Here is a 12197-nt window from a genome sequence, read left to right as displayed (position 1 = left end):
TAGCTTGTTTGATAAGGAAGTTAAGTATTTTCCTAGCTTGTCTGTATTGCTCTATCGCAAGACGACCTTCTTCCGTTCTATTTCTAGCGGGTAATCTCTGAGCTGCTCTTTTGTATCGTTGCATGATTCTTCTCTGCTCTTCTATCTCTGCAGACCACCAATAAACCGGGTGATATTTATTGTTACTCGGCGGTATTTTAGCTATCTCCTCTTTAATTATATCCTGGAACGCCTCAGGAGTTATTTGTGGACAATTTTTGATTCTGTTTGCTGCATTGTTGGTAACGCGGTGAATCTGTTGTTCTGTCATTCTACTGAAGATGTTTAACTGTCTTCTTCCTGGTGGGTACTCTCTAAGGGTGACTAAAATGGCCCTATGGTCACTAGCAGTTTCTTCGTTAAGGACCTCAAAGTCGATTGAGTCAGTACGGATCCTACTGTCGATTATAACCAAATCAATTATCGAATTATGTCCTCTTGCGCTATAAGTGGCGGTCCCGTCGTTAACACAATTCGCGCCATTAGCCTTAAGCAGTTCCTCTAGTATTCTTCCTCTAATATTCGTGTAGGCCGCACCAGCTAGCGCTGTCTTACAATTGAAATCGCCTAGGACAAGCGTTCTCTTACAGGAGCGCGTCATGACTTGCTGTAAGTCAAAAAGTCTATTTTTAAAAGCTTCCGTAGTACAATTAGGACTAATCTAAATTCCTATTATTATTATATTGCTTAACTCTACGGCTACCATACCATCACCCCTATGATACAGGTTGTAGTCCACATTGCCAGCAATCCTTCTGATGGCCACATCCCCATTCCTGTCAGTCACCCAATGTCCCCTGGCCGCCAAGTACACATTTGGTTCCGTGGCCACCAAGAAGTCGGCATCGTACCTTGTTGCAATCTCCTCAGACAGATCACAAGACAAGCGACTTCTATTATTATTAATTAGTATTACTTTAGTCATGACCTTTGTTACAGCACGGGTTCCCGGTCCTATGTGAAGTGGCTCCACAGTCCAGGCATATGGTCGCCTCCTTGCAATCTTTAATTACATGGCCGGGTTTACCACAGTTGAAGCAGAGGTTTGAACAGTCCTGGCCTCTGCACTCTTCTGCTGTGACCGACATCCCAACATCGATGACATTTCTCTATATCCGTCCGGATGTAGGCCCTGCAACTCACCCACCCTACTCTCAGCCTTGCTGCAATTAATTTCGTTGCATTCCTTTGACTTGTGACCACCGTGGCATTTTTTGTGTTTCCAAATGCCTCCCTTAGTGATGTGACCTGAAAGTTTTCTCCTTGTCCTAGTACCTTCTCTACCGCTTCCCTGATCTCTCGCTCAGTAGTGTCGCCTAGCATGTCTTTTACATGAACAACTGTTCTACGGTCTCCTCTTGTTCTTATATCCACCTGGAGATCCTCTGCTCTGTTCTTCAGCAGGGAGGAAAACTCCCCCGCCTTCTGCGCCACACTAATTCGGACCTCTAGTTGTTGATCCCTTCCCTGTTTAATTGACAGTATTTCGCCGGCCTGCTCAACCTTAACCTTTTCTTTCATGGTTTTCAACAGATCGGCATAAGATTTACCGGGGGCCCTTACTACGACCGTTTTACTTTCAACGACCGGGGGGGTTCCCCTTCTTGTTGATACCAACCTCGACCTTGCCCTCCCTTGTTCGCTCAGGCTGGGGAGTAACATCCTCGGCAAGGTCTTACCCTTCCTCATCATGTATATTACTATTTTCCTCACTATGATGCTCGCTGGACCACTGGGAACCACAAAGACAGCTGACTCCAGCCTACCTACAGCTCTTCGTAAGGCCTTTATAATATGAGAGGCCATTATCTTATCTCCTTCTCTAGAATCATAGATTACCGTGTACCTAGTTCCGGTATTTGTGATCTTTCCATCTTCGAGGATGGTGGAGTCTTGTAAGATCATTGCCCCAGGTGCCGTCCCAGCATACCGGCTGGATGGCTTTAATCCATTCAAATCGATGAAAAAACAGCTGTCATCTCCTGGTCTTAGATCTTTCTCCTGGGTCAGCCTGTTCATTACCCAGGTTGACCATCGTGTGGGTAATCTGTCTATCAGTTGTTCATCTGTCAGCTCTACATCTAGAATATCTGACATCTCGTTCCTGCCATGACTTTCGGTTTGCGTACTTTGGTCGACTGTGTCTGGAGTCTCATCATTTATTCGTTGTAAATCTTTATAAATTTCTGTCAGCTCCCTCTCATGAGCCTTGATTGCCGTTACACTGGCCTTGCCAGTTAGTTGCCTAAGCTGTAATAGTGCATTACCCAGCCTGTACGTAACCTCCTTCAAATTAAGGGGGGCCTCCTCTTCTTCTGATGAGCCTGCTCTCGGCCGCTTGGCGGTTCTCCCCTCTACTGTCTTCCACTTTGCTTTTCCTTGATTTAATCCTGCAATGTCCATGTCTTCTGAGACTTCAGAAACACCATCCATCTTTCCGGCAGTTCCCCTCGAGGGCCCAGCCTCTGGAGAGGCCTTATCTTCTATTGGAAGCGAGCTTCGTCTTCTCATGACTCGGATTCGAAATCAGGGGTTGATTCCGAGTCCTATGATACCCCACACGGGCGGGTACCCCCAAAAAAATTGGGGGGGGGGAAGTAAAATGTATGTGTCCAAATCCGGGGTCAAAAATTTTGGGGGGGGTCAAAATATGAGGGGGGGTCAGAAGGTCAGAAATCTTTGGTTTCGGATAGATATTTGGGAATTTTGGTTCTATGGTAAAAACTATAGGAGATATGGAGGATAGGAGTTTGCCCGTGTGAAGTATCGCAAACACTTAGAAAAATTTCTACTAGTACACCGTAAAACTTCTGAAAATTTTTACAAGTCCTTGTTTACTTGTATTTCAATGACGTCACGAACAAGCCAGAGCTTATCGCTTGACTTGCAAAATTTATCTGTGAACAACCGAAATTAATAATAAACTAATAACTAATAATCACTTGAATAATAATAAACAATATTATCAGTCGATGCCAGTTACAATTGTCTATGCCATCCACTACAAATAAGCTACACCCGAATTGAAAACAACTCAAGGTACACCACTACTAACACACACTAACCACTGCGACCAGCAGTCAACTATGAACCTTATTGCCAATAGCTATAAGGCTACTCAGATAAAAAAATTCAATAAAAAGGTCAGTCCGCAACCAAATATCACCAAATTATATTAAAACACTTCCGAAAATTTTCCACCGTCAATTCCCAATTCCAAAAATCAGATATAAAACCGTTGATCCGAAAAAAAAAAAAACAGTATAAGACAGAGCGCACAACAATACGTCCGACCGCAACACAAGCTTCCACTCGACTACATTATTCTATTTTGCTATGTTTTTATCCATGACAGTTAGCAATGATAGTTTAAAAAGAGCCGGCAATGCTTTGCTATTGCTAGATTTGAGTATATATATATATACATATAGATTAAATGAACACAATTGAAAGTTTGATAAAAAACATTAATAAAATGTACATTATGAAACTTCACAAAATTTAACCTTTACCCTTTCTCCTTTTTATCCTTTTCCCCTTTTCCTCCTCTTCCCCCTTTGTATTTTTTTTTCCCAAGTTACATTTCCTTTCCTTTCCCCTGTTCCCTTTTCCTTCCCCCATTTCCCATTTTCTTCCTCCTTTTATCATTTCTCTTTTACCATTCCCTTTTCCCAGTTTTCTTTTCTCTACTTACCCCTTTTCATTTCCCTTTTTCTTTTTTCCTTTTTACCTTTTTTGACTTTTCCCAATTTCCCTTTTCTTGTTGTTCCTTTGTTCTCTGTGCGAAAATCGGTCCAGTAGTTTTTTTAGTCTGTAGCGGACACACATATCAGAAACATTGAAATGGAAATGTAAAACATTAGTACAGCGTGTGTTGTTTTTACATCCAACAAATAGCTCTGTTTTTCAGAAAAAGCATGTTTTTACCTGTCACAGGTGTTGACATCTTAGGTATATAAAGTGGGTATATAAAAACACATGCGTATTCGAATGCAGCGTTGTCAAAATTTCAAAGCAATCTGTGAAGAACTTTAGAAGATTTAAGATTTTGAACAAATGAACATTTACATTTTTATTTATGTAGATTTCAGTAACGGAAATTTACATCTTATTACTGTGCATCTCCAGGTTCACTAAAGATGGTCAAATTTATTATTTTTTAACAATATTTTGGTTCAACACTGTATACATGGTTTATGTTAGGACTAAGAATGTTAGCACAATACTGCCTAATTAATGGGTGGGTAAATTGTTTTATATGTTATCATTCATTAACTAAAGTAATAAGGTCTAGTAGATTTTCCTATGCTAATTTATTTTTATTTTTACTTTAAGCTAAGCTGACTTCTTACTCTTATAGGATTTCTAATGTTTAACTTACTGGGATATTGTTTCATCGATGTAATAAGATATTTGTATCATAAAAGAATTAAAGCAAAATAGATATTTTAATAAAAGTCCTTTGTACTAAGGCATTTGTATAAAAAAGGGCTTTTTAATTTGGTTATTAAATTAAATTGGAAAACAAGAAAATGCTGAAACTCCTTTTGTAAAAAAAAAAAAATTAAAATCAAGATATTTATTTGAATTGCTAAACAATCATCACCATTAGTATTAATAAAAATATTAATTAGAAGTCAAAAAGAGTAATAAATAAATAAACAATGAAAAAATAATGAACATTAAATCAACAAATAAAAAACCTGTTAACAAAAAACACCATAGAATGGTGTAAAAACAGAAGTTGTTAGAAGTATTATTTTAGGCAATTCCAAAAGAAAGTGTATAAAGTTTTTTTTTTAAACATTTTAAACCACTGAGTTGGGCATAATCCTGATAGTTAAATGAGAAAATAATTATCTTAAGGAAGACAGAGGTAGCATGAACCTTATTATCAATTATAACCTTTCCTATGAGAAAAATTTAAGAGAAGGCATAACCTTTATTGTTGTTGTACATTTTTTGTTTTTATAAATTAATTTATAAATGACCAGTCTTTCAACAGGTCTAGTTTTATCCTTAACATTTCTGTGTTACATTTAATTACAGTGATGTTAAAGTTATAAATGTATTAGTGATAAAAATAAATTGACTGATTGTGTTTTTATTTTGATTCAAATTGATTGGTATTTTGGAAATCTCCAATTATCTAGTGCAGCTTTGTTAATTTAGGGTCTTTATGAAACTATATCCTGTTGTTTTAAATGTAATTAATGTACCTGTACTTTGTTGCACCCTGAATTGCCAGATTAAAATGTGTTATTTAGAATCTAATAAATGGTCATCATAAGTAGTACTGAGAAGCTTTTAGCAAAAAAAATAAATAACTTTTATTTTAATTTAAAACAGTGTGTTGTCTTCCAATGTTTGATAAATACCTCATAACGCTAGAAATTCACAACCATCATTTTGATGATTTTGCTAATTTAGTGACCCTTTCCTTTACCCAATTTCTTAAAATTTTAGTGTTCTAATGTTTAATTAATTTTTTTGATTAACAGTATAATAATTTCATAAGAAAATTTATCTCAAAGTTATGATTGTTAGTAGCTACTATCACTTCTGAAATAATTTTGGATGTACAACAATTTTTACCAGAGTGATTTCTATTCACATTGTAAATTTTCAAAAGAAATTTTAAAAGTAAACTGTATGAATTAATGTAATGAGATGAAGTCATCCTGAAGGAAATTGATGTAACTAGTGGAATGACTCATTATTTGACTCATTCTACTTATTCACATTTAAGTGGCTATTACAACTGTATTTTTATAGCATTATGTTGTTAGATCAACAGCATTATTCATGCAGGAAATTAGACCTGATTAAACATTTTATTAAAAGAACATTAACAAATTTGTATGTTGTATAACTTGCATACTATACACATACTATAACTTTTTATAATAATTTGAAAATGTAATGTCTGGAATATATATTCTGATTTAGCATGAAAAATATTTTGTAAAACATCAGTTATCTTTCCAGTTCCAAAAATTGTGTTGACCAGTGTTATTCAATTGTGTAAATTAAACTTACTAATAAATAGGCCAAATTGTTAGTACAACTATTATTAATTTGTGATTGCTGTATTTAGTGATGTGTTTTGTGATACTTTATTTATAGTATTGATTGTATGTTTAATAACTTATGTAATAATATATTTTTTTAATTATTTAATTTTCAGTGTTGTTTTTTATTTATAAATACAGATGGCATATAAATCCTCCACTTCGAATTCCTCGTAGTTTCACGTCATTGTTTGTTATGAATGATACTTTATTCCTTATTGGTGGCGCTAGTAATGATTTCACAGAAAATACGAGTACTGGTAATCGAAATATAATAAGCGTAAGTGATGTAGATGTTTGGGATGATAGAGAACAAGAATGGAGGGTACATTCTCAGCTGAATACTGCTCGTCATGCTCATTCTGTGTGCTATCTAGGTATGGAATAATTTTAATATAATGTGAACTCATGGTTATAACTAACATTTCAGTTTCAATTCCTTTTAACAATTAATAATTAGTATAAGTTTTAATAAGATACGGGTAGTGACATGTACTATATACATGTTAGTAATTTTATATTGTTTTTTTTTTGCTTTTTTTTAATAAATATTACAGCACGTATAAAATCATTACAATTGTAGTAGCATTACTATTGCTACCTAATTATGTCAAACAAATTATTTATTAACAGCGAATTAATTCTTGAATGTCATTCATATTTACTTCATGCAATTACTCTTACCAGCAATTTAAAAGTACTTGAAGCTTTGAGTGTTATTCAATAAATTAACTGATAAATATGAGTAGTTAAAAAACTAATAAAATAGAAAGATATAATGATACTTTGAAAATCATAAGTTGGTATCCTATCATCAATTTATAAAGTCTAACTGAAAATTATTTTAATACTCATAATTAATTATCAACCATTAAACAATGTTAAGACCTCCTGAAAATTGTTCCTTTGAAGAAAAATATTCAGCGGTAAGGTTTATGTTTAGAGCATGCAAAACCATCTGAAATTTACACCGAAATGCTCAAGAAGTATATCAAAAATTATATAAAATGTACAAATTTTCACTGCTTGCTGAACAATTGCTTGTAAGTACTTGTTATATTGATAACCAACATGAGAGTTGACCAAATGGAGTATCAACTCTTGATCTAGAATCTCACATTATAAAATGACACAGGTGAGGTACATTAAGAAGAATTACCAAAAGTTGTGATTTAGATATTAGTACACTTTTCTCAAATATTTCGAACATGTACAAGATGAGTTCCAAGAGATAGATTAAATAAAATTAACAGACCAAACTTCTGAGCCCAAATAAACATACAAGTCAGAGATATTGTTTTATTAAACTTGTTACTTCGAAAACTGAAGGTTGAGTTAAATAATCACAACTCTGGGAAAATAATTTTATAGTAGTAAAAAGAGTGGAGAGTCAGAATTATAGCTTAGACTATAATTAGAGACAATGAAAGAATTTATTTTAATTTAGATGGACTACCAGAAAATAGAAGCAAGATTTTTCAATTGTGAATTTCCAACATCTTATTTTTGATGGGCCATAACATTTGGAAATGACCAGCAGAAAAATTTTCCAGTTTTTAATGACTTCTATTCAAATGTGGTTTGGAGGATCCAAAGTCTTTTTGGGTTTTACCTAGCAATATCAGTACAGAATTGTTAGTAACATGATATACATTTATTTTATTGCATTTAAGTGAATAGTAACTTTCTTTCTTTTTCCTGTTCAGCCTCCGGTAACTACAGTTTAGATAATTCTTCAGAGGATGAATGAGGATGATATGTATGAGTGGTAAATGAAGTGTAGTAGTCTTGTATATTCTCAGTTCGACCATTCCTGAGATGTGTGGTTAATTGAAACCCAACCACCAAAGAACACCGGTATCCACGATCTAGTATTCAAATCCGTGTAAAAATAACTGGCTTTACTAGGACTTGAAATGAATAGTAACTACAAAGTACTATCTTATTGCTTAAAAGTAAAAATGGATTCAAAAAATTAGTTTGTTTTTTATGAGCATCAAAAAATGCTAGTGGAGTGAATTTTTACCTGGAGTTTGTGTTCATAATCTTTAGCTTGCACTGTATTCATGTGATCTTATGTTGTTCAATTTTTTTTTTTATCTTTGTAGTAGGTATATAAAGAAATTATAACTTAATAAGCTAACAGATCATGTTTCGTATGTATTTCATGAAACTGCCAAGAGAGCTTGATGTAACATGTTTTAAATTAAACATTTTTTTATTGTTGTAATAAATATTATTTTAAATACAATTAAAAATTTAATCAAGAATTCAAAATTTAACCACAAAAATTTACCAAATTTGATTTCAAGCAGATAAAAAGGAAATTAGAAGACCAGCAAGAAGATGGAGTCAAACTTTTGAATTGTTACAGTTTCAACTTCAAATCTGTTTTCTTGAAAATTCCTTTTTTTTGTTTATGTACTTTAATCACAGCTTATTCAGTTTCCATGAAAGAGAGCTGAAATTACTTTTCACACGTTCATTATAATAAGGTTTTTTGTCGCTATATAACTATGGATATACCTATTGAAACCACTTCTCCTTGCATACATTTACACAACACTTTGCATTGGCAGTTATTTGGAACCAAAAATTGTTACATATTTTGCTTATGTATTTTTTGTCCAACTATAATTGGATATATCTGACTGTACACAGGCACTAAATTTTGAATAAATTTTAAAACTCCCCTCTTATCTGGAAAGTAAAATGTTAATAATGGAATACTTTTCTGGTAAATTAATTAAATTTTAATCAAAAGGAATAAATTTTGGTTTATATGTAATCATATATAATGTTCATATATATTATCATAGTTTTTAGAATAACTTGGAAATTTGAAGAAAATTATTGTCATTGTAATATATTTTAATTCTCCTTTCTTTTATTTTGAAACTACTTTACGTTATTAAAAAAAACTACTTTATAAAGCTCAGTTCTGTTTAAACTGTTTTTTGATAATCAGTTTAATTTTTGTTGATAAACACATCCTCCTCATTCTGTACAAAAGAATATTAACTGAAGTAAAATGGTAAATCACTAGTATCTTACTCAACATTCTCTTCTTGGAGTTTCCTCCTTATTTATTGGAAAAATCTTACATGACATGTTCTCAGAAAACTTTCTCTGTGTATACAATGTAAACAAATTTTAAAATTATTAATTTTAGAAAACTGCCTCAACGAATTCAAACTTTTGGGGGTTATGTAAATAGACAATAAAAAAAGCAAAAATGAGCAGAAATAGAATATGAATGGCCTAAAGATCCTTATGCTTCATCAGGGTGCCATTATGGTATTAGGGGTTTAAATTAACTAAACATGAAACTGCTTTTTCTCTGAGGTTTTTATAAGCTATTTTCCCACACTTTTGGACTAAACATTTTTTGAAGTTATCTTTTTTAATTGTGGCAATAATTTCAGCATTGATTAAAAAAATAATAAAATCAAATAGTTTTCTTTTTGAATAAAAAAAATTATCTGATTTTATTTTTTGTATAGAACTGTTATTAAAAATTAAAATTTTCTCTTAATGTAAGTATTAGAATCATTATTTTAATAATTAGTTCAAAGTATGCTTAATCTAAGAATTGTAATCTTATTTTAGCACATTCACCGCTTGCTTTTCATCGGTGTATTTAACCGTCCATGATGAATTATTTTATTTTTAACTCGCTTAAGTATACTGGTTATCAACATTTATACATGTCTTGGAATATAAAATGTTTTAAAAACCTGAAAAACACGACCATGCGCTAGCGTGTGATGCGTAAAGGAGACAAAAAACACTGGATTTATATCATCCATGACTCATGCGTGGTTGAGGTATTATTACTAAATTTCTTTACTTGCTTATGCTGGCAATTTATATTTCATAATAGAAAATTTATGTTAACTAATTTTGTAGTCTTTTAATAAGACCTAGTTTGTGGATCTTACTTATAAACATTTCAGACAGTTATAAAACTAAATTAATTTTTTGTTTAAAGGAAGTTCTATGCTTGTTATTGGTGGTGTATCGACAGAACGAATGTGTGCTTTGAATGATGTTGAAAGCTGGAATATTCAGAGAGGTGCTTGGTTAAGTGGTATTGCTGAATTACCAACGACATTGTCTGGACATGGTTCAATAACACTGCCTCCTGCCTCACTCTTATGAAATGTAATATCTGTGAGCTGTCATAATTTTTAATTATGATTTCTACATGAAAAATAATTGCTGCTTCTGAACATTAGGGAAGAAGAATTTATTATTTGGATTGTTATATCATTGTTTCAATATTTATTATTGCTTTATGAATATATACTATTGTTTTTGTTCAAGTTATATATGAATAACTTGAACTTTCTTTATCTATATTCTATTTTTTTTAAATGTGCTAACAATTGTAGATATCTCTGCATTAATTAGTTTTTTATTTTTACCTTAATTTTTCATAAGATGGTGATTCCTTTATGGATACTGAAAATCAATATCTGTCGTAACTCCAAGAGTTTGTTTTATTGTTAAAGATTATATTTGTAGTTGAACTTCCAAGAGTTTTAGAAAACTGATTGCTATAATTAAAATAAGATTAGCAGACAGGTGAAATAAGCAAGCAAAATATTTTTTTATACATTTATTACAGATTATAAAATTTGAAATTATGTGTTCAATTTTAAAGTTTTAACTGTTTAAGGGATAACATAATAAAAGAAATTTACTGATTTTTACAAATAAAACTAATTCTTAGGGTCCAGTGTAACAAGCCCATTTTTAGACATTTTTTCTACAATTTTATTTTATGCATTTTAATTTTGTGTACAAATTTTTTTATAAATTTGTAACAAAGTTAATAATTGTCTCGACTTTTAACAATTTTTTTTTATAGTTTATCAATGATAAATTTTCTGGCATATTTATTAATTATTGATATTATTTGCTTTGTTCCAATATTTATTTTTTGTATATTTTCATAATGTATTTATAATTTATTAATAAAGATATTTATTTTTAAGTAAACAATTACTGTAAAACTCCATTTTTTTATTGTAATTTTGATTTTTTTTAATTGTAATTTTTTATCCCCTTTTTACCCCTCTGAATAAAAAAATAAAACGTAAAGTTGTTATAAACAAACAACTTTTATAAATGACAGTTGTTTATTTTACTCAATTGTCATTTATAATTGTTTATTTATTAGTATAATATATTGTTTTTTGTGTTAGATAATAATATAAGTAACAGAGATTGCTTGGGTTAATCTATGCATTATTCAAGACTTCTGAGTGGTGAAGTTTGATAAGTCTTCTACCAAAATCATTGATTAAAGAAAATACTGATAATCTTCTAATAATTTAATATAGCAGTTTAATTTTTTTTTTATAACATTCCTTAATTGTTATAAACTAATTTTTCAAGTTTTTTTGTAAGACTTTTTAACCAATAAATCCTTAAGAAAATGACACTTGCTTATTTCAGTGTTTATTTTGCTTATTGTAACAATAATGAGTTAGATGTAACATCATTTTTTACACAGTATAAGAGCATTTATTTTTGACATAAAAGATTTATTTTTTAGCCATTTAGACCAATTAACCACTTCAAATATTATAACTGAAGACTGATATGTTTACAAATAGCAAATAAATTTTGGTAAATATTAAATTCGGATATTGAAATATTTAAAAATATTAACTAAAATATTAAAATCCATATATGTAAATTTAAATTACCTCTGGTGTAGTAGATATTATTAAAATAATAATACTTAATAGAAATTATTTATTATAAGTGAATTAAAATTATAACTATTATAATAAAATTATTTGACTATTACTTATAAAAGCACTTCGTAATACTTTCATCACTGGCCAGTGACTATATTATGGATGAGGTATGAGAGTAGGCTTGATTTTGCCCAGTTGACTGTGTTTATGTGGTATATTTTAATTATTTGGAGATTGAGAGTTATGTATTTCATTTGTATACAAAATAATTTGCAGAATAAAACAAAATTACACAATAAATTATCACGCTATCCATTATTGTTGTTAGTATTATTCTATTACTTATTTCAACATATTTATGGAAATTTTGTATTCA

General features: G+C 31.2%; 1 protein-coding gene across 4 annotated transcripts in view; it reads left to right on the top strand.

The window, feature by feature from the left end:
- LOC142323745 (uncharacterized) overlaps nt 1–11100 on the top strand; it is a 78901-nt gene extending 67801 nt beyond the window's left edge. For all 4 annotated transcript variants that reach the window (XM_075363913.1, XM_075363912.1, XM_075363910.1 and 1 more), the window contains exons 12-13: nt 6252–6487; nt 10102–11100. In XM_075363913.1, coding sequence (XP_075220028.1) covers nt 6252–6487; nt 10102–10271 — 406 coding nt within the window. In that variant the 3' untranslated portion in view covers nt 10272–11100. The remainder of the gene's footprint in view (nt 1–6251; nt 6488–10101) is intronic.
- Nucleotides 11101–12197: the final 1097 nt, after the last annotated feature.

The sequence above is a fragment of the Lycorma delicatula genome, chromosome 4, assembly GCF_047948215.1.
Source record: "Lycorma delicatula isolate Av1 chromosome 4, ASM4794821v1, whole genome shotgun sequence".
NCBI lineage: Eukaryota > Metazoa > Arthropoda > Insecta > Hemiptera > Fulgoridae > Lycorma > Lycorma delicatula.
This window is presented reverse-complemented; position numbering and strand designations above follow the sequence as displayed.